Source organism: Apostichopus japonicus, chromosome 7 (genome assembly GCF_037975245.1).
Source record: "Apostichopus japonicus isolate 1M-3 chromosome 7, ASM3797524v1, whole genome shotgun sequence".
Classification (NCBI taxonomy): domain Eukaryota; kingdom Metazoa; phylum Echinodermata; class Holothuroidea; order Aspidochirotida; family Stichopodidae; genus Apostichopus; species Apostichopus japonicus.
Window position 1 is genome coordinate 242,461 of NC_092567.1, and position 23,958 is coordinate 266,418.

The 23,958-nt window shown below is 41.1% G+C and overlaps 1 protein-coding gene across 1 annotated transcript in view; it reads right to left on the reverse strand.

The window, feature by feature from the left end:
• The window catches only part of LOC139970195 (uncharacterized), an 84,531-nt gene that overhangs the window by 13,273 nt on the left and 47,300 nt on the right, over positions 1–23,958 (reverse strand). Inside the window, exon 2 of the mRNA XM_071975833.1 lies at positions 2,261–2,272. Within this exon, the coding sequence (XP_071831934.1) occupies positions 2,261–2,272 (12 nt within the window). The remainder of the gene's footprint in view (positions 1–2,260; positions 2,273–23,958) is intronic.

Consider the following 23,958-nt stretch of genomic DNA (forward strand, 5'->3'; position numbering starts at 1 on the left):
CTTTTGATTCACCACAACCACAACGGGAGAAAAATGTAGATCATTCGATTCAACGCTATTCAAAGCCGGCGAAGGTGTGCTCATCTACCGTGTAATTGTATCGCAAGTCCCTCACGCGAGTTTGTACTAAAGCTATTCGATATACTATCCAGTTTTGGCAGTTAACATCATACAGTATACCCGTGGTAAGCTTAGGGGGATGACGTAATTATTTGTTTTCACTTCGCTTCTTGCATCTAACACAACCTCCTGTTACCATGATTAAAGATTGATAAGAAAGATTAATTATCTCGACTAAATATAAAAACCACATTAATATTCTTCTGAACCACTTTGGCCGTTTCACCGTAGGTTAAAACTGGAAAGTGAAAACAATAACATCAGGCTTTGTTCATTGTGAGTTCTACGTACATTAGGCTAGTCTGGCTAGAGAACGGTTGAGCTTCATAAACTGTTCACAGTTTGAAAATGCGCCCAAGAATTTACAAATGGCATAAAATGATGAAATCAAGGCGCCAAATACTCTTACAAATCCCTAGGCATTTTTGGCAACAGTCCTCAGTAGTTCTACTGCATTACAGTATTTTGTGATTAGGCAAACATTCTTATGCATATTTTTGCGAAAAACTCGAAGCAACTTTTTTTTCCCTGACCGTATGTACCATACGTGCTAAAATGACCCCTTACAGTAACTGAACTCCTTAACACAACCGACTAAAAGCAAGTCTGATTTCCAGTGACACGCGCGACAAAGTCAATGGGACTTAAGTGTGTGATTTCTCCCACATGTAGTTACGTCAATGGAGAAGTGCCATTGACTTACTGTGTATGATCGTTTGAAACAACGTTCCATCGGAAGTTTTACCTCGCAGATGGTATCATTGAAACCTTTCATAATAAAATAAAACTGTTAGCAAACTGCTTATCCACTAAAGAGCCTACAGTGTAACAATATGTGTAAAAGTAAGTTAGCCTGACCTTTCGATCCTGGATCGAAATGTCAGACCAACTTACTTTTACACATTATTTTTCATATCAGATTATATATTTCAATATTTCAGCTAAGGAAATAACAAATATTTTATTTACGTGCGATATACTTTTCACTTTCTTTACATTGGAGTTGCAACACTGATAATGGTTATAATAACAGTTGTAAAAGCTGTCCCTAACTTCTTCATTTTTTCATTTCGTAGCCAATGGCTACTTTTTTCCCCCTTTTGTAGTCTGTACAGCACTGTCATTAACTGTGTTGTGGCGGGATTGCAATATTGCCACTTCTCGTTATAAACATACAGCGCCCCATGTATGTATTACAGTGTTCTTTACATCAACATACTAAATATGACATCTGTTCTTGTTGAGAGATTGTGTAAAACATGGTTTTCACAATTTGGTGAACTCAAACGACAATTGACCTCCGCCCACAACATTATTAGGCTTCTTGTACTCAATGGGGTACAATTACATACCAAATATGCGATCTGTCCAAACTTCCCTTGCGATATTATGTTTAGGAAGGTGTGTTAGTGTAGAGAGACAGGTACTGTAAGAGGGGAGTGAAGTAAATGTTTGGAGTTTGTTGACCTCAAATGACCTTGTTGACCTCCTGCAAAATCAATAGGCTTCTTTAAATACTCAATGTTATACACCTTCATACCAAGTATGAGACCTGCCCAAGCTTCCAATATTGAGATATCAGTTTACAAGGTTTTCACACTTTGACCACTGATGACCCCAAATGAGCTTCAATCGCCACCAAACAACAATAGGCTTCTTGTACTTGATGTGGTATTTCTACACACTAAATGTGAAATTGGTTTGACCTTCCCTTCTTCAGATATCATGTTTACAAGGTGGGCCTCACAAACTCGCGCTCTCACACACACAATTACGCCATCATGAATTTAAAGGTTACGATTATCATCAAAACCAAGAAAAATGACTGATGAGGGATAACTAAAGAGTAAACTGCAGAGCTGGACATTGATTTCAGGAGTTCAGTAGAATCTATAAAGCACAGCACAACTTGCAACACATGGCATCAGAAATGTGATAACAACAAACTGACAACCATTACCACTATTGCTGGCAAGTATAGACTTAATACAAATGCTTTATTGTTTGACAAAAGACAACTATATTTAACTCAATCACTAGATCCATAAATTTAACAAATATAACTATTCAAACTTTTGCTAGTCAGACTTTGTAACTGCACTCTGAAATCACACAACTGTAAGCTAAGGTTGACACTTACCAGTTCCTGTACCTGTGAAAAGGAGAAAGAAAGCAGATTAAACTCTAGAAATATCTCAAAATGAAGTGTATAATGGCATGTAATGCATTATACCTACATGAAAAATGGTTACAATGTGGACAGTAAAAAATGTAAATCTAGTGAAGAAAATTACAACTGCTGTACTACATGTAAATTTGTGTATCATATGGCTATGAAGAATACTTGTGATTATGAATATATGTAGCCTATCACTGTCACATCACACATTTCAAATATCACACTCATAAAGCAATGTGCAGTGAAAAAAAATTCAAATATGTCCAAATCTGTGTATTACAAACTTAAAGCAACATTTCCTAAACATACATACTGTAGTTACTGGTGTAATATATAAGAAATCCTAAGAACATATTGTTCTTCCTTACAAATGATATCGCAATATTGAAATAAAAAAATAACAGCCCATGCCCCTTTTAAAATCCAGTGACTATAAGGGTTCCTGCTGGACACACAATGCAACTTCAGATAAATAGCTAAGATAATGAAGACATACATTTCATGTCAGCTTCTTATTTATGACACAACGTTTCAAAAAGAAATAAACAAAACTTGACTTAAGAAAACCTCACAACCAATACAGAATAAATTGCACTATTATCGTACCACTTATTGATGTTGTAAATCACCAATATCATTTCAAATGAACACTAAAAATATGTTGTTAACTCCAAATCTGCTTCCAATGTGTCAGTTTGTGACTGAATCAATCACGACAGCAACTGTGTCAAAGTCACAATTAATTAATCATTAAGAAATCAGGGCCTTATTTTAAGCCAAGTCCTGAAGTTAGTGCCAAAGTTGAAATGGCCTAACTTAATTAGGCTGGGTAGAAGCCAGAACTAGCCTACTACTGTATTACTAGTATTAGTAAGCATATTTAGGATACTTGGTAATCCCTTGGGTACCAAAGTTAACCTATTTACAAAGTGGCCGAAGATATTTTTAAAAAAAAACATACTTGATAAGGTTGGATTCATGCATACATTGCGGCAACATTTCCTCAATAATTAAATGCACGCCCATAACTAATTTAGGCATACTTGATGTGTCTCGTTCGTTTCAGTCACACCCAAACCGCACAACGAAGGGCTAAGCTATCCTAACCTACAACTAATGCCTTGCGAACTGAATTGTAATGAACATTAGGCCTAGCCTTAACTTGTTCAGCGTTGTGAGGTAGTGTTACTGTTACGCCTAGCCCACACGGGAGTAAAACAACTCATTAGACTAGGTGGGTCAGTTGACCTACCACATTTCACTTCGCATCGAGACAGACGACCATATCGAGAAAATATTTCTTCAATATCCCTCTGTCGACAGTCTTTACTCAAACGCCCAACAAACAATTGAGCAGCGCACATCTTTAGCTTGTGAATCGTACTCTGTACTCAACGGCTTTCATTCATCTATCATAACAGAAATTACAGAAAGAAGTATTGTATCGAACGCCGAATCCGACACGTCAAATTTAAGCAGCTGGTGGCCGTTCATTTCGAAAACAAAACTATTCTCTCCGTTTTCAATAAAATATACTCAGATGACAGTCGCGAATCCAGGGAGAGATAGGGGTGACACCCCCCCCCCTTCACTCTCCTTTAACCCCACAAAAATAAATATTATATTATAGCACAACTTTTAGTGTGGACTATAGCCCTAATTTATATTTTAAATGGACTCACACTGGGCCATTTCACGTCTATTTTATCCACCCCTAGCACACACACACCCCTACTTGCAAGTAGGAGTCGGCTTCCTCTCCTTTTAAAATTCTGGATCCACACCAGCACCACGTTCAATATAAACGTTACAATTAAAGCTTGTAATTATTTTTAGATATAGCAGGGAGGCAGGGTTCCTGAAAATTCTGCCTTGATTCTAACAGCAAAGTAGACTACAGACCTTAGCCCACTTCCTACCAGTGCGTATGTGTTGATTTCAAAAGGTGACAATCATTCCAGTCTCCAGAGTAGATATATTAAATGAGACACAAAACCATGACCAATGCAATATTTATCTACAAGTGTGATAGACAGAACTGTATGCCTCTCATGATCGGTTCCCCAAACAGCTAAGAAAAATTGTATTTTCCATTTGAGCGATATATCACAGCATTATTTTCTTCATCCACACTGCTGAGTATTTTAGTACTTTAATTAAATATCACACTTTGAAATATGCAACCAATATGAGTTCCATACTATCCAATGCTGTAATGAGAAATAGGGAAAGACGATATTGCCAATTTAACTCCTCTAACCAACTATATTATTAATTCACACGATCCATATTCCAAATACTGTAATAAGATTACCAAAATAGTAACTCGGGACAATCAGGCACAGATGAACATCTAGCTTTGCCCATGGAGAATGATGTTGATTGTGCTCAATATACATCACCATTTTAAATCCCTCTAACACTTACAACCACGAGTATTTGCCGCCACCTACTATAGAATTTCAAATCGGATGAATTTAAAAGTACTTTCAATAAATATATCATTATTACCCTGTATGACTGACATAATTTTCTGAACAATTTCGACATCCCCACAACGAAGTAACTATAAGGGGCAATTTAAACCTGATACCCATATAACATAATACCTGGGTTTCGATGTACTTACCTTCATTTACGTCTGGTTAATTGTGATGGATATTGTATTGTAGATGATGTATTGTAGTGAGAAGGTGTACCCTTATGTTTTGGCCTTATGAATATTAATGAAGTTATGGGGTCAAACGTAAAAAAATATTTACATTGCAAGAACTCTGCAACCTTAATTTGGATTGTAACCAAACTGGTACATGTAGGCCTGATTTTTTTGTACCAAATGGGCCCCCACAATTCTGGGCCCATTATTAGGTGGACTGGACCAAAATTTTATGTCCACTGCATTGCAATAATTGTGCAACCATAAGTCGTATTGTAGCCAAACTTGGTATACACAGTTTTTGGTTAATAGCTGGTACATGTATGCTTAAATATTTGGAGACCATCTGGGCCCCAAAAATTCTGGACCAATTAATGCACCTGGAGCTCATTTTATTAGCTCAACCGACTAATGTGGGTAAAGCTTAGGTAGCTGGAAAAATATCTCTCTCTCATTTGAAAAGCCTACTTGTACAATGGCTGGCTGATTATTGAGAAATGTGCAGAGGTGGCACATTGGGATGGCTTATACAGCATGTGCATGAATACAGAATAGATGAGTGGATATATGGAAGTGGTATAATGTTCTGCAAGTTTCATCATTTCTCAGTGTCTTAGCATTCTTTTAAGAATTCTCACTCCTTTGATGATGTGGATATGTGATATGGTAGTTGTGTTTATCTGGAGGGAGGAAGTTTATTAGGGTGCGGAACAGCCAAAAAGTCATAAGCCATTGCATATCAGTTTGAGTCACTCCAAGATTAATGTATGTCGTCCAGTTACAGAAATTCATAATCATGGATGTTAAATATGAATCTAAGAGACTGACTTCGGTCAGCTTGTGGCTTTGATAAGCCAATAAGGCTCCATTGCGAGTTCCTGCTTGCAGAAGGATCTAAAATACATACTTACATACAAACAAACATACATACATACACCCTCACACACACACGCACACGCACACATACATACACACACACACATACACACATAGGGCCTACATACATACATGCACATCAGAAGACAGATCCTTGCTATGCCGATTAGGTACTTATCTATGTGTGTGCCAACTGATATTTGATGCCAGTTTATCTCAGTCTAAGCAGGGAAGTGGTCTAAGCTTGGTGACCATGAGTAATTTGCTAAAACTGTTTTTCAGGGCAGAGTTTCCTGTGTTTGTAACCTGATTCCCTTGTGATGCTGAGCTACCAGTGCTTTACCACATTGGCCGTGGAGCTGTATGCATAGTACTTTTAGTAAAAAAGGACTCATCCGCTCTCAAACCCCAGTCCCCTTGCATCGAGACTGATTGTGTGATCACCGTCAGATATATAACGATTCCCCTAGAAAGGGCTGATCCGCTCTCAACCCCAGTCCCCTTGCATCGATACTGTTACTGAGTGATCATCGTCAGGTGTGTATCACCATTCCCCTAGACAGGGCTGAATCACTCTCAACCCCAGGCTGAGGTTATTTTCAAGGTGCTTCGACAACACAGCTAGTTGACCTTCAACGTCACTTCCGTTTCAGATTCGCTGATAATATGAATCATTTTAGGGGTAAATTGTGAAGCTTTTGGATGTGTTAGGGATAGAGATAAAGATACCAGTTACTTTTAGATCATAATGAAAACCAAAGTCATCAAATCAAGTCAAGAAATGATGGAAAACGAACACTCTGTGAGCTGTACCAAATGTTTGAATCACCAATGTGAGCGAAACACTCAAAATGCAATACCAAGTATTTGAATCACTGTTCCCTTGGTAAGTGAAACACTCAGAATGTAATTAGACTACCAAGTGTTTGAATGTGGCACTCGGAATGCAATACACTACAAGTACAATAAATGATGGCAGAAAAAAATTATAAAGTCTTGGCTGATAATGGTGAAATCTTGTCCATTTGTGTTAAATGCAGGACACAGACACATTCTCGTGGCTGCTTGTCCATCTGTGCAACATATATAGAGCCTGTACTTCCTTCATGATTAGATATTATGCAGCTCTTTAAGAAAAGCATGACATGTTTGTCCAAGGGTGTTGGGTGTGAAGGGGGTATACCAGTGAGAAGGAAATAAGGGAGGTGCCTCATTTGTCCATAAGTAGTTTATTAAGCCCCTATATGTAATATGGTGAAGCATTAGTTAGCTTATTTCCAAGTAATGGTTTTGAGGCAAACCTGGGAGAGGGAACAAGGGGGTGCCCCCACCCATTTTAAAGAATTTTGGGTTTCTAGTTGTGTATTTGAAAATTTGCTCAAGGTCAGGGAAAATGTGGGAGGAGACATAATCTGCCCCTGTCCCAACCCCCATAATCCCGCCAGTGGGTTTGTTTGTACCAAAAGCAGCTGGTAATGAGCTTGAACGACATCAGCTTCCATTCTTTATTTACAAATGAGGGGGGGGGGGCACTTTCTTATTGAAGTGTTAGTGTATGTGTCAAGGGCGTAGGAACCGGGGGAGGCTGGGAGGCGCCAGCCCCCCAGTGAAAAATGTGGAGGGGCGGAAGTATCATTCCGCCCCCCCCGCTTCGCAAGTCAGAAAACCCCTTTTTCATTTCCAAATGAGAAAAAAAATCTCATTTGGAGCACCAAATTGCATCTAAGGCCAGGTGAAAATACAAAATTAAGTTTACAAAATGGAGTGGGTGTTGAAGTGTGCTATATTGCACCAAATTGCATCTGAGGCCACCTGGAAATGCAAAAAATTCCAAAGGGGAGGGGGACCCCCCTCCCCTTAGACCCCTCCCCCAGGCCGGCCATCAGTCTTCAGCCCCCTCACTCAAAAGTACCTTCCTACGCCACTGGTATGTGTTGTTGAAAAACTATGAAATGTTTACCAATTGTACACATTTGCTGTCACATCGTTCTAAGTTGTAACAAGCTAACTGTAAATTAAGAAATCTTTCCGTACTGGCATTGCACCTTCAACAGGGTTGGCATTTTCCCGGGAAAAACCTGTTTTTCCCACTAAGCGGTAAAAACCAGGTAAAAACCGGGAAAAACTGGTAAATACCGGTAAAAACCGCCTCTGTCTCGAAAACTAGTATTAATTGTCCGTAAAATGCAGGGTCATCAGTAGGCACGATATTGTTTCATGACAGGCATATTTTATTGAATATGGGAGTTTCTTAGCTTCATTTTGAGCTATTTTATCACATTCTTATTCTACTTTTTGTGGAAAAAAGAGTATTTTTCGTATTGCACATGTATAGTTATTCTGTCACGATCTCTTAAGCAGTATGCATTGCCTATTGCCCAAACCATTATAGGTCTACACTGGGACATTCACCCCTCCTAAATTCTTCAGGCCTATTATGTGGCATGAACAGCGGAGGATAGAACGAAGTGGCGAACCATGGCATCCAAAGCCTCAAAGGGACAAGGAACCATATAATAATATAATATTATGAGCTCAGACAGTTCATTCCATTCCATTAATACAGTAGGCAACAGTCTATTGAGGTGAACTTCAATCCAGGGGGCTCAATAGAAACTGCTTTGAAACTTTGTAAGGCACATGGGCCCAATTAAAGTATTAAACGCACAATGGCCCTATGGAGCCATTCACACAACCAAACTGTTTACCTTGATGCAAACATGGTCCAATTATTATACAACTTCATGCATGAGTGATTAAACACTTTGAGGTGGACAGGTGAGGTGATACTGGGCATTTCCTGTGTATAGGCTAACTGAAGAGGTAGGAGTATCAACAACACAAGTAACTGTTCCAATTGTTACTTATTCTCAAATTAGTTGATGTCACAACAGTCACTTAGTACAGTGCCTATAAGCAATATAAGCATAGTACAGTGCCTAGTGCGAAGTGTGAACAGAGTACAATTTATCGCAGACATGAAGTGATCGTTCTTGGATGTGAATCACCATTTGGATCTGAGCGGACTAATGTGACATGTATAATATGACGAACCATATAGCCCTAGGAGGCACCAACAGTTTGATACGAGTCCATTCTCTAGATAATGGAATTATGCATCTCGATAGGAAAATAAATTTGGTTGATTTGAGCATCCAATATATTATTTATTTGAATTATTTATAATAGTCTAATCGGTAAACTCACAAGTTATAGATCATAGCTGTTCTTTGGATGTAACCCAACCCCCTACCATAAGATGCCATTTTCTTGTAGATTCTATGCTCCTCCACAAGTTCCACATGAGTTTTTAGGAATTCTATATAATTTGAGGTTTTTCCCGGTTTTTCCCAGTTTTTCCCACTTATAGGTGGGAAAAACCTCCCGGTAAAAACCGGTAAAAAACTTGTTTTTACCGGGGCGGTAAAAACCGCCCGGTAAAAACCGGCCAACCCTGACCTTCAAGAGTATAGTGAGCAGAATTTGACCACAAAATGTCTGCCTTGTCAAGTTCTATCATACCCCGAAATTGACACATTTGTCGATAAGGTAACTGTATATTTTGTGTAATTATAAATCCATTGACTCTGGATGATGTTTGCTATGCTCTGAGCCTCTAAACTTAGACAGACCAGGTCCCAGATAGAAGCGGTATAATGTTGAGGTAATTTTGTTTATTTTGAGGGAGTAATATTTCTAAATGCCCAAAAAATATGTGCAAAACTTGGGAGAGGGCTTTAAAAAATCCACAATTTGATCAGCATATACCTGAAATGGATTCAAAGTCATGAAATATGTACCTCTGCTTCGCTGCAAAAAGTTTAGGTTAATTGCCTGCTGTATCGTTGCTAGTAAAATTTGAAGGTGCGTCAATTACAAATGTGCGTCAATTATAAAGCCATTACTATAATTCACATTGATCGCTTTGCCAATTGCCATACAAAGTTTCTTTTATAGGATTAGCCTTTACTCTATAGCAAGTCACATTAAGTGCTCAAAAGTTTGATATTCTTCTTGGGAAAGTCTGAGAGGCTTGATGTTATCTGTTGGTGGACTTGAACCACCTGCTGAATAAATTCTGCATCGCCTGAACAGATTTTAATTATGGCCAAACAAATTACCAAGAAGAAATCATTTACTTAGCTGACAGTTCACTGTCACCTTGCAAATTGAAATTACCAACAACAAGACCTCTTATCCTTAGGTCTCTAAACCAACCTTAGTAGAGTAGACCTAGCATGATATACCCAGCAAACACAAATACGTTTTAAAAACGTTATTAAAACGTTTCGTCTTTTGTTATGATAACGTTATTTGTGGTGTAATAAATATGTCATGAAAACGTTTATAGGCTATTATTTCAAGACTAACGTTGCACATGACTTTAAATTTCCCCCCTCGTATTTGTCTCTTGTCTTATTTTGGTAATAGTAACGGTTTTAAAGAAATTTTATCTTCTAGAGGAACCCGATTCGAATATTGGTTGTTGGTCCAAATAATCTAGGCCTAGGGCCTATGGTTATTAATATTTTATTTGTGAACGTTGTTATTGTTATTATAGTGTTAGGCTAACGGTTATGCAGTTAGGCTACCTCTATAGTCTTGGGGCCTAAGGTGCCGCCAGCTACAATTAAACTGCAAAGCCATGCTTATATAATTTTCCCAACGATAACAGTTCAAGTCGCGAGAAAACATGAATTCTTCTCTCATTTTAACTTACAGGCTTCAATACCAGGCTGCCGAGTTGTCGTCATCTTCAGGGTAGCCGTCATCTACAATTAAAGTACAAGGTATTTGCACTTTCCATTTCATTTTAACGCGCCATGGCCACAGTACAGGCGCTTGGTTCTTAATTGGCTCTTGGAAACGGAATCTTAGTAGGCCTAGCCTTTAAGGTGGCATACTCCTATTAGAGTATAAATCCATCCGCCCGATTGTTCTCCTTCAGGAAAAGTGCAAAAAAGCAGCAGGAGAACACATTTTATTTGACCTGTTATGAATCATGATCTAGTTTGTTGTGGCTTGCATGTTGAAGAGCATGAATGGAAGTACATGTGGTGAGAAAATTGGGTCAATTAAGGCAATTTGAGAGCCCTTAAGGCCTCCCATGAGCAGCGCAGGAAAATTGTTTACCACTGAGTGAAGAGGTTTGTTTACAAGTGACGAAAACTTCCGGCTCGGATAGCAAAAATTTCTACATGGTCATGATACGGAAAATTGATGGTGCCATGAAAAGCCAACTTGTCAGCTATACGGTGATGGGTAGCGTTTGGCTAGTGAAAACTTCTTTCTTGACTTAGAGACCAAATTACTTCTGTGATTTAGTGTGTAAGTCGAAGAGGCTATTAATGGGCGTATGCTACCGTAGAGGCTGAGAAGCTAAGCTGTATTACTGACCTCATCAAACAAAGCCGCAGTACGAGAGAAAGCTAAGGCCAAGAAGGCTGCTGCTAAGTCAAAGAAACCCTCACCGAAAGCTAAGAAAACGACCAAGCCAAAGAAGAAAACCACCAAGACACCCACCAAGAAAGCCGTAGTCAAGAAAGCCGTAGTCAAGAAAGCCGTGAAACCGAAGAAAACAGTTAAGCCCAAGACGTCCGCCACCAAACCTAAGAAGACAACTAAGAAGTAGCCAGTATCAGACGTGTCTCAAAACCAACGGCTCTTTTAAGGGCCATCCAAATCACTAAAAGGGCTACTCTCGCTACTCCTCAAACATGCATTTGTCTTTGTCTACTTTATTTCATTATCAAATTCCCCCCCCCCCACCCCCGCCCCTCTCCACCCGAACACCACCACAACACTTGTTCTCAGTCAATAAAATGACGGAGACCGGCAATTCAAACAGATTTCATGTTCAAAATGCAAAAGCCGAAAGGGCATCCCGTAAATAATCAATTTCGAGAATATGGAAGTATCCCTTCCTTCCATCGTCTCTCACTCCCAGACGCAAACTAATGAAACAATCAAAACTTAAAATCCGCTGCCAAACACACTTGCGGACACCCGCACGAAGTTGTTAACCGTGCATATAGATATAAGGATATTTGTGCTATGTATGGGCTATTAAAACGATTGTCCATAACAATTTGGAAAAGGAAAATCTAACAAACCTGATCTTCGAAAATTACGCAACTACTTTTAACTGCAATATGAGTCACTGCGGCGAGCTGGTCCCAATTTTGTCGGAGACACTTGCACGACGATAGGGTCGGTGCGATAAATGCGAGGGCAATTCCTAATCGAGTCAGGTCAATATTCAGAAAATCAGTGGTGATCAAGTGATGGGCATCCGTCGAAAAGGTTAACCGTATGGAAAAGTCCACAAAAGAAGCTAGCAGGGTGACTTTTTGTACATGTTTCCAGTTATCATCATTCCTCTGGATGCTTGCATGTTAAACCTTTCTAAATAAACTACCGATGGTGCAAAACTCGGGAGGATTACATGTGATTACGGCATCTAAGCAATTCGTTGCAGGTATCGTATGGTAGGTACGTAGCCCAAATTCATATAGTATGCAGTAAGCCATATGTCTGCAGTCGTTCCATTGCACACAAAATACATCGCAGAAAGAAAGTTTAACGGATGGTTGAACTTCTCCTTAGTCTGATCGCTTATGATGGTGACACCTTGAATTAACTCTTGATGCAATTTTCATTTCAATTCATTACACTTAAGTGTCTGAAACTGCCAGACAATATATAGACGTGTATGTATTAGTTGCGAATGAAAACTTTTGACTTCTATTCTTGTCCGAAAATAGAGCACGACAAGCTTCGAATCGGTACTTTGAAAACTATCACACGATTGTTTAGATTGAGCTCCTTTCGCCTATTCTGGTTTAGTTTTACCAAAGGCAGTGAAAGTATCTAGAATTTTGAATTGAATAAAACAATTTAAAACAAGTAGTGCTTGTACGTCAGTGTGATTAGGTCCACGACCAATCAAGACAGAGATCGACGGGTAGTTTCGTTCACGTCCGCCAGAGCTAATATAGTAACAAAAAAGAGTCAAAATTACAAAACAAACATACATTTGATATCGTTCTAACCTGACCCGACAGCAAATAGCAACACGAGAAAGATGTCCGCAGTCGTTGCAAAGAGACCTGCTCAACCAAGCACCCTCGATATGATCGTCAAGGCGATAACAACCAGGCATGAAGCTAGAGGTTCATCCGTAGCCGGCATTAAGTCAACCCTACAAGCAATGGAGTTTGACACAAAGAAGAAGAACACCCTCATCAACTCGGCACTCAAGAGAGGAGTAGCAACCGGTGTGTTGAAGCAAGTCAAAGGCGTCGGCGCAACGGGAACTTTCAAGATCGACACCAATTCAGCGAAGGCAGCCGAAAAGGCCAAGGCGCAGAAGGAGAAAGAAAGGGCAAAGACAGCTGCCAAGAAACAGAAAGAAAAGGAGCAGAAAGCCGCAGTACGAGAGAAAGCTAAGGCCAAGAAGGCTGCTGCTAAGTCAAAGAAACCCTCACCGAAAGCTAAGAAAACGACCAAGCCAAAGAAGAAAACCACCAAGACACCCACCAAGAAAGCCGTAGTCAAGAAAGCCGTAGTCAAGAAAGCCGTGAAACCGAAGAAAACAGTTAAGCCCAAGACGTCCGCCACCAAACCTAAGAAGACAACTAAGAAGTAGCCAGTATCAGACGTGTCTCAAAACCAACGGCTCTTTTAAGGGCCATCCAAATCACTAAAAGGGCTACTCTCGCTACTCCTCAAACATGCATTTGTCTTTGTCTACTTTATTTCATTATCAAATTCCCCCCCCCCCCCACCCCCGCCCCTCTCCACCCGAACACCACCACAACACTTGTTCTCAGTCAATAAAATGACGGAGACCGGCAATTCAAACAGATTTCATGTTCAAAATGCAAAAGCCGAAAGGGCATCCCGTAAATAATCAATTTCGAGAATATGGAAGTATCCCTTCCTTCCATCGTCTCTCACTCCCAGACGCAAACTAATGAAACAATCAAAACTTAAAATCCGCTGCCAAACACACTTGCGGACACCCGCACGAAGTTGTTAACCGTGCATATAGATATAAGGATATTTGTGCTATGTATGGGCTATTAAAACGATTGTCCATAACAATTTGGAAAAGGAAAATCTAACAAACCTGATCTTCGAAAATTACGCAACTACTTTTAACTGCAATATGAGTCACTGCGGCGAGCTGGTCCCAATTTTGTCGGAGACACTTGCACGACGATAGGGTCGGTGCGATAAATGCGAGGGCAATTCCTAATCGAGTCAGGTCAATATTCAGAAAATCAGTGGTGATCAAGTGATGGGCATCCGTCGAAAAGGTTAACCGTATGGAAAAGTCCACAAAAGAAGCTAGCAGGGTGACTTTTTGTACATGTTTCCAGTTATCATCATTCCTCTGGATGCTTGCATGTTAAACCTTTCTAAATAAACTACCGATGGTGCAAAACTCGGGAGGATTACATGTGATTACGGCATCTAAGCAATTCGTTGCAGGTATCGTATGGTAGGTACGTAGCCCAAATTCATATAGTATGCAGTAAGCCATATGTCTGCAGTCGTTCCATTGCACACAAAATACATCGCAGAAAGAAAGTTTAACGGATGGTTGAACTTCTCCTTAGTCTGATCGCTTATGATGGTGACACCTTGAATTAACTCTTGATGCAATTTTCATTTCAATTCATTACACTTAAGTGTCTGAAACTGCCAGACAATATATAGACGTGTATGTATTAGTTGCGAATGAAAACTTTTGACTTCTATTCTTGTCCGAAAATAGAGCACGACAAGCTTCGAATCGGTACTTTGAAAACTATCACACGATTGTTTAGATTGAGCTCCTTTCGCCTATTCTGGTTTAGTTTTACCAAAGGCAGTGAAAGTATCTAGAATTTTGAATTGAATAAAACAATTTAAAACAAGTAGTGCTTGTACGTCAGTGTGATTAGGTCCACGACCAATCAAGACAGAGATCGACGGGTAGTTTCGTTCACGTCCGCCAGAGCTAATATAGTAACAAAAAAGAGTCAAAATTACAAAACAAACATACATTTGATATCGTTCTAACCTGACCCGACAGCAAATAGCAACACGAGAAAGATGTCCGCAGTCGTTGCAAAGAGACCTGCTCAACCAAGCACCCTCGATATGATCGTCAAGGCGATAACAACCAGGCATGAAGCTAGAGGTTCATCCGTAGCCGGCATTAAGTCAACCCTACAAGCAATGGAGTTTGACACAAAGAAGAAGAACACCCTCATCAACTCGGCACTCAAGAGAGGAGTAGCAACCGGTGTGTTGAAGCAAGTCAAAGGCGTCGGCGCAACGGGAACTTTCAAGATCGACACCAATTCAGCGAAGGCAGCCGAAAAGGCCAAGGCGCAGAAGGAGAAAGAAAGGGCAAAGACAGCTGCCAAGAAACAGAAAGAAAAGGAGCAGAAAGCCGCAGTACGAGAGAAAGCTAAGGCCAAGAAGGCTGCTGCTAAGTCAAAGAAACCCTCACCGAAAGCTAAGAAAACGACCAAGCCAAAGAAGAAAACCACCAAGACACCCACCAAGAAAGCCGTAGTCAAGAAAGCCGTAGTCAAGAAAGCCGTGAAACCGAAGAAAACAGTTAAGCCCAAGACGTCCGCCACCAAACCTAAGAAGACAACTAAGAAGTAGCCAGTATCAGACGTGTCTCAAAACCAACGGCTCTTTTAAGGGCCATCCAAATCACTAAAAGGGCTACTCTCGCTACTCCTCAAACATGCATTTGTCTTTGTCTACTTTATTTCATTATCAAATTCCCCCCCCCCCCCACCCCCGCCCCTCTCCACCCGAACACCACCACAACACTTGTTCTCAGTCAATAAAATGACGGAGACCGGCAATTCAAACAGATTTCATGTTCAAAATGCAAAAGCCGAAAGGGCATCCCGTAAATAATCAATTTCGAGAATATGGAAGTATCCCTTCCTTCCATCGTCTCTCACTCCCAGACGCAAACTAATGAAACAATCAAAACTTAAAATCCGCTGCCAAACACACTTGCGGACACCCGCACGAAGTTGTTAACCGTGCATATAGATATAAGGATATTTGTGCTATGTATGGGCTATTAAAACGATTGTCCATAACAATTTGGAAAAGGAAAATCTAACAAACCTGATCTTCGAAAATTACGCAACTACTTTTAACTGCAATATGAGTCACTGCGGCGAGCTGGTCCCAATTTTGTCGGAGACACTTGCACGACGATAGGGTCGGTGCGATAAATGCGAGGGCAATTCCTAATCGAGTCAGGTCAATATTCAGAAAATCAGTGGTGATCAAGTGATGGGCATCCGTCGAAAAGGTTAACCGTATGGAAAAGTCCACAAAAGAAGCTAGCAGGGTGACTTTTTGTACATGTTTCCAGTTATCATCATTCCTCTGGATGCTTGCATGTTAAACCTTTCTAAATAAACTACCGATGGTGCAAAACTCGGGAGGATTACATGTGATTACGGCATCTAAGCAATTCGTTGCAGGTATCGTATGGTAGGTACGTAGCCCAAATTCATATAGTATGCAGTAAGCCATATGTCTGCAGTCGTTCCATTGCACACAAAATACATCGCAGAAAGAAAGTTTAACGGATGGTTGAACTTCTCCTTAGTCTGATCGCTTATGATGGTGACACCTTGAATTAACTCTTGATGCAATTTTCATTTCAATTCATTACACTTAAGTGTCTGAAACTGCCAGACAATATATAGACGTGTATGTATTAGTTGCGAATGAAAACTTTTGACTTCTATTCTTGTCCGAAAATAGAGCACGACAAGCTTCGAATCGGTACTTTGAAAACTATCACACGATTGTTTAGATTGAGCTCCTTTCGCCTATTCTGGTTTAGTTTTACCAAAGGCAGTGAAAGTATCTAGAATTTTGAATTGAATAAAACAATTTAAAACAAGTAGTGCTTGTACGTCAGTGTGATTAGGTCCACGACCAATCAAGACAGAGATCGACGGGTAGTTTCGTTCACGTCCGCCAGAGCTAATATAGTAACAAAAAAGAGTCAAAATTACAAAACAAACATACATTTGATATCGTTCTAACCTGACCCGACAGCAAATAGCAACACGAGAAAGATGTCCGCAGTCGTTGCAAAGAGACCTGCTCAACCAAGCACCCTCGATATGATCGTCAAGGCGATAACAACCAGGCATGAAGCTAGAGGTTCATCCGTAGCCGGCATTAAGTCAACCCTACAAGCAATGGAGTTTGACACAAAGAAGAAGAACACCCTCATCAACTCGGCACTCAAGAGAGGAGTAGCAACCGGTGTGTTGAAGCAAGTCAAAGGCGTCGGCGCAACGGGAACTTTCAAGATCGACACCAATTCAGCGAAGGCAGCCGAAAAGGCCAAGGCGCAGAAGGAGAAAGAAAGGGCAAAGACAGCTGCCAAGAAACAGAAAGAAAAGGAGCAGAAAGCCGCAGTACGAGAGAAAGCTAAGGCCAAGAAGGCTGCTGCTAAGTCAAAGAAACCCTCACCGAAAGCTAAGAAAACGACCAAGCCAAAGAAGAAAACCACCAAGACACCCACCAAGAAAGCCGTAGTCAAGAAAGCCGTAGTCAAGAAAGCCGTGAAACCGAAGAAAACAGTTAAGCCCAAGACGTCCGCCACCAAACCTAAGAAGACAACTAAGAAGTAGCCAGTATCAGACGTGTCTCAAAACCAACGGCTCTTTTAAGGGCCATCCAAATCACTAAAAGGGCTACTCTCGCTACTCCTCAAACATGCATTTGTCTTTGTCTACTTTATTTCATTATCAAATTCCCCCCCCCCCCCACCCCCGCCCCTCTCCACCCGAACACCACCACAACACTTGTTCTCAGTCAATAAAATGACGGAGACCGGCAATTCAAACAGATTTCATGTTCAAAATGCAAAAGCCGAAAGGGCATCCCGTAAATAATCAATTTCGAGAATATGGAAGTATCCCTTCCTTCCATCGTCTCTCACTCCCAGACGCAAACTAATGAAACAATCAAAACTTAAAATCCGCTGCCAAACACACTTGCGGACACCCGCACGAAGTTGTTAACCGTGCATATAGATATAAGGATATTTGTGCTATGTATGGGCTATTAAAACGATTGTCCATAACAATTTGGAAAAGGAAAATCTAACAAACCTGATCTTCGAAAATTACGCAACTACTTTTAACTGCAATATGAGTCACTGCGGCGAGCTGGTCCCAATTTTGTCGGAGACACTTGCACGACGATAGGGTCGGTGCGATAAATGCGAGGGCAATTCCTAATCGAGTCAGGTCAATATTCAGAAAATCAGTGGTGATCAAGTGATGGGCATCCGTCGAAAAGGTTAACCGTATGGAAAAGTCCACAAAAGAAGCTAGCAGGGTGACTTTTTGTACATGTTTCCAGTTATCATCATTCCTCTGGATGCTTGCATGTTAAACCTTTCTAAATAAACTACCGATGGTGCAAAACTCGGGAGGATTACATGTGATTACGGCATCTAAGCAATTCGTTGCAGGTATCGTATGGTAGGTACGTAGCCCAAATTCATATAGTATGCAGTAAGCCATATGTCTGCAGTCGTTCCATTGCACACAAAATACATCGCAGAAAGAAAGTTTAACGGATGGTTGAACTTCTCCTTAGTCTGATCGCTTATGATGGTGACACCTTGAATTAACTCTTGATGCAATTTTCATTTCAATTCATTACACTTAAGTGTCTGAAACTGCCAGACAATATATAGACGTGTATGTATTAGTTGCGAATGAAAACTTTTGACTTCTATTCTTGTCCGAAAATAGAGCACGACAAGCTTCGAATCGGTACTTTGAAAACTATCACACGATTGTTTAGATTGAGCTCCTTTCGCCTATTCTGGTTTAGTTTTACCAAAGGCAGTGAAAGTATCTAGAATTTTGAATTGAATAAAACAATTTAAAACAAGTAGTGCTTGTACGTCAGTGTGATTAGGTCCACGACCAATCAAGACAGAGATCGACGGGTAGTTTCGTTCACGTCCGCCAGAGCTAATATAGTAACAAAAAAGAGTCAAAATTACAAAACAAACATACATTTGATATCGTTCTAACCTGACCCGACAGCAAATAGCAACACGAGAAAGATGTCCGCAGTCGTTGCAAAGAGACCTGCTCAACCAAGCACCCTCGATATGATCGTCAAGGCGATAACAACCAGGCATGAAGCTAGAGGTTCATCCGTAGCCGGCATTAAGTCAACCCTACAAGCAATGGAGTTTGACACAAAGAAGAAGAACACCCTCATCAACTCGGCACTCAAGAGAGGAGTAGCAACCGGTGTGTTGAAGCAAGTCAAAGGCGTCGGCGCAACGGGAACTTTCAAGATCGACACCAATTCAGCGAAGGCAGCCGAAAAGGCCAAGGCGCAGAAGGAGAAAGAAAGGGCAAAGACAGCTGCCAAGAAACAGAAAGAAAAGGAGCAGAAAGCCGCAGTACGAGAGAAAGCTAAGGCCAAGAAGGCTGCTGCTAAGTCAAAGAAACCCTCACCGAAAGCTAAGAAAACGACCAAGCCAAAGAAGAAAACCACCAAGACACCCACCAAGAAAGCCGTAGTCAAGAAAGCCGTAGTCAAGAAAGCCGTGAAACCGAAGAAAACAGTTAAGCCCAAGACGTCCGCCACCAAACCTAAGAAGACAACTAAGAAGTAGCCAGTATCAGACGTGTCTCAAAACCAACGGCTCTTTTAAGGGCCATCCAAATCACTAAAAGGGCTACTCTCGCTACTCCTCAAACATGCATTTGTCTTTGTCTACTTTATTTCATTATCAAATTCCCCCCCCCCCCACCCCCGCCCCTCTCCACCCGAACACCACCACAACACTTGTTCTCAGTCAATAAAATGACGGAGACCGGCAATTCAAACAGATTTCATGTTCAAAATGCAAAAGCCGAAAGGGCATCCCGTAAATAATCAATTTCGAGAATATGGAAGTATCCCTTCCTTCCATCGTCTCTCACTCCCAGACGCAAACTAATGAAACAATCAAAACTTAAAATCCGCTGCCAAACACACTTGCGGACACCCGCACGAAGTTGTTAACCGTGCATATAGATATAAGGATATTTGTGCTATGTATGGGCTATTAAAACGATTGTCCATAACAATTTGGAAAAGGAAAATCTAACAAACCTGATCTTCGAAAATTACGCAACTACTTTTAACTGCAATATGAGTCACTGCGGCGAGCTGGTCCCAATTTTGTCGGAGACACTTGCACGACGATAGGGTCGGTGCGATAAATGCGAGGGCAATTCCTAATCGAGTCAGGTCAATATTCAGAAAATCAGTGGTGATCAAGTGATGGGCATCCGTCGAAAAGGTTAACCGTATGGAAAAGTCCACAAAAGAAGCTAGCAGGGTGACTTTTTGTACATGTTTCCAGTTATCATCATTCCTCTGGATGCTTGCATGTTAAACCTTTCTAAATAAACTACCGATGGTGCAAAACTCGGGAGGATTACATGTGATTACGGCATCTAAGCAATTCGTTGCAGGTATCGTATGGTAGGTACGTAGCCCAAATTCATATAGTATGCAGTAAGCCATATGTCTGCAGTCGTTCCATTGCACACAAAATACATCGCAGAAAGAAAGTTTAACGGATGGTTGAACTTCTCCTTAGTCTGATCGCTTATGATGGTGACACCTTGAATTAACTCTTGATGCAATTTTCATTTCAATTCATTACACTTAAGTGTCTGAAACTGCCAGACAATATATAGACGTGTATGTATTAGTTGCGAATGAAAACTTTTGACTTCTATTCTTGTCCGAAAATAGAGCACGACAAGCTTCGAATCGGTACTTTGAAAACTATCACACGATTGTTTAGATTGAGCTCCTTTCGCCTATTCTGGTTTAGTTTTACCAAAGGCAGTGAAAGTATCTAGAATTTTGAATTGAATAAAACAATTTAAAACAAGTAGTGCTTGTACGTCAGTGTGATTAGGTCCACGACCAATCAAGACAGAGATCGACGGGTAGTTTCGTTCACGTCCGCCAGAGCTAATATAGTAACAAAAAAGAGTCAAAATTACAAAACAAACATACATTTGATATCGTTCTAACCTGACCCGACAGCAAATAGCAACACGAGAAAGATGTCCGCAGTCGTTGCAAAGAGACCTGCTCAACCAAGCACCCTCGATATGATCGTCAAGGCGATAACAACCAGGCATGAAGCTAGAGGTTCATCCGTAGCCGGCATTAAGTCAACCCTACAAGCAATGGAGTTTGACACAAAGAAGAAGAACACCCTCATCAACTCGGCACTCAAGAGAGGAGTAGCAACCGGTGTGTTGAAGCAAGTCAAAGGCGTCGGCGCAACGGGAACTTTCAAGATCGACACCAATTCAGCGAAGGCAGCCGAAAAGGCCAAGGCGCAGAAGGAGAAAGAAAGGGCAAAGACAGCTGCCAAGAAACAGAAAGAAAAGGAGCAGAAAGCCGCAGTACGAGAGAAAGCTAAGGCCAAGAAGGCTGCTGCTAAGTCAAAGAAACCCTCACCGAAAGCTAAGAAAACGACCAAGCCAAAGAAGAAAACCACCAAGACACCCACCAAGAAAGCCGTAGTCAAGAAAGCCGTAGTCAAGAAAGCCGTGAAACCGAAGAAAACAGTTAAGCCCAAGACGTCCGCCACCAAACCTAAGAAGACAACTAAGAAGTAGCCAGTATCAGACGTGTCTCAAAACCAACGGCTCTTTTAAGGGCCATCCAAATCACTAAAAGGGCTACTCTCGCTACTCCTCAAACATGCATTTGTCTTTGTCTACTTTATTTCATTATCAAATTCCCCCCCCCCCCACCCCCGCCCCTCTCCACCCGAACACCACCACAACACTTGTTCTCAGTCAATAAAATGACGGAGACCGGCAATTCAAACAGATTTCATGTTCAAAATGCAAAAGCCGAAAGGGCATCCCGTAAATAATCAATTTCGAGAATATGGAAGTATCCCTTCCTTCCATCGTCTCTCACTCCCAGACGCAAACTAATGAAACAATCAAAACTTAAAATCCGCTGCCAAACACACTTGCGGACACCCGCACGAAGTTGTTAACCGTGCATATAGATATAAGGATATTTGTGCTATGTATGGGCTATTAAAACGATTGTCCATAACAATTTGGAAAAGGAAAATCTAACAAACCTGATCTTCGAAAATTACGCAACTACTTTTAACTGCAATATGAGTCACTGCGGCGAGCTGGTCCCAATTTTGTCGGAGACACTTGCACGACGATAGGGTCGGTGCGATAAATGCGAGGGCAATTCCTAATCGAGTCAGGTCAATATTCAGAAAATCAGTGGTGATCAAGTGATGGGCATCCGTCGAAAAGGTTAACCGTATGGAAAAGTCCACAAAAGAAGCTAGCAGGGTGACTTTTTGTACATGTTTCCAGTTATCATCATTCCTCTGGATGCTTGCATGTTAAACCTTTCTAAATAAACTACCGATGGTGCAAAACTCGGGAGGATTACATGTGATTACGGCATCTAAGCAATTCGTTGCAGGTATCGTATGGTAGGTACGTAGCCCAAATTCATATAGTATGCAGTAAGCCATATGTCTGCAGTCGTTCCATTGCACACAAAATACATCGCAGAAAGAAAGTTTAACGGATGGTTGAACTTCTCCTTAGTCTGATCGCTTATGATGGTGACACCTTGAATTAACTCTTGATGCAATTTTCATTTCAATTCATTACACTTAAGTGTCTGAAACTGCCAGACAATATATAGACGTGTATGTATTAGTTGCGAATGAAAACTTTTGACTTCTATTCTTGTCCGAAAATAGAGCACGACAAGCTTCGAATCGGTACTTTGAAAACTATCACACGATTGTTTAGATTGAGCTCCTTTCGCCTATTCTGGTTTAGTTTTACCAAAGGCAGTGAAAGTATCTAGAATTTTGAATTGAATAAAACAATTTAAAACAAGTAGTGCTTGTACGTCAGTGTGATTAGGTCCACGACCAATCAAGACAGAGATCGACGGGTAGTTTCGTTCACGTCCGCCAGAGCTAATATAGTAACAAAAAAGAGTCAAAATTACAAAACAAACATACATTTGATATCGTTCTAACCTGACCCGACAGCAAATAGCAACACGAGAAAGATGTCCGCAGTCGTTGCAAAGAGACCTGCTCAACCAAGCACCCTCGATATGATCGTCAAGGCGATAACAACCAGGCATGAAGCTAGAGGTTCATCCGTAGCCGGCATTAAGTCAACCCTACAAGCAATGGAGTTTGACACAAAGAAGAAGAACACCCTCATCAACTCGGCACTCAAGAGAGGAGTAGCAACCGGTGTGTTGAAGCAAGTCAAAGGCGTCGGCGCAACGGGAACTTTCAAGATCGACACCAATTCAGCGAAGGCAGCCGAAAAGGCCAAGGCGCAGAAGGAGAAAGAAAGGGCAAAGACAGCTGCCAAGAAACAGAAAGAAAAGGAGCAGAAAGCCGCAGTACGAGAGAAAGCTAAGGCCAAGAAGGCTGCTGCTAAGTCAAAGAAACCCTCACCGAAAGCTAAGAAAACGACCAAGCCAAAGAAGAAAACCACCAAGACACCCACCAAGAAAGCCGTAGTCAAGAAAGCCGTAGTCAAGAAAGCCGTGAAACCGAAGAAAACAGTTAAGCCCAAGACGTCCGCCACCAAACCTAAGAAGACAACTAAGAAGTAGCCAGTATCAGACGTGTCTCAAAACCAACGGCTCTTTTAAGGGCCATCCAAATCACTAAAAGGGCTACTCTCGCTACTCCTCAAACATGCATTTGTCTTTGTCTACTTTATTTCATTATCAAATTCCCCCCCCCCCACCCCCGCCCCTCTCCACCCGAACACCACCACAACACTTGTTCTCAGTCAATAAAATGACGGAGACCGGCAATTCAAACAGATTTCATGTTCAAAATGCAAAAGCCGAAAGGGCATCCCGTAAATAATCAATTTCGAGAATATGGAAGTATCCCTTCCTTCCATCGTCTCTCACTCCCAGACGCAAACTAATGAAACAATCAAAACTTAAAATCCGCTGCCAAACACACTTGCGGACACCCGCACGAAGTTGTTAA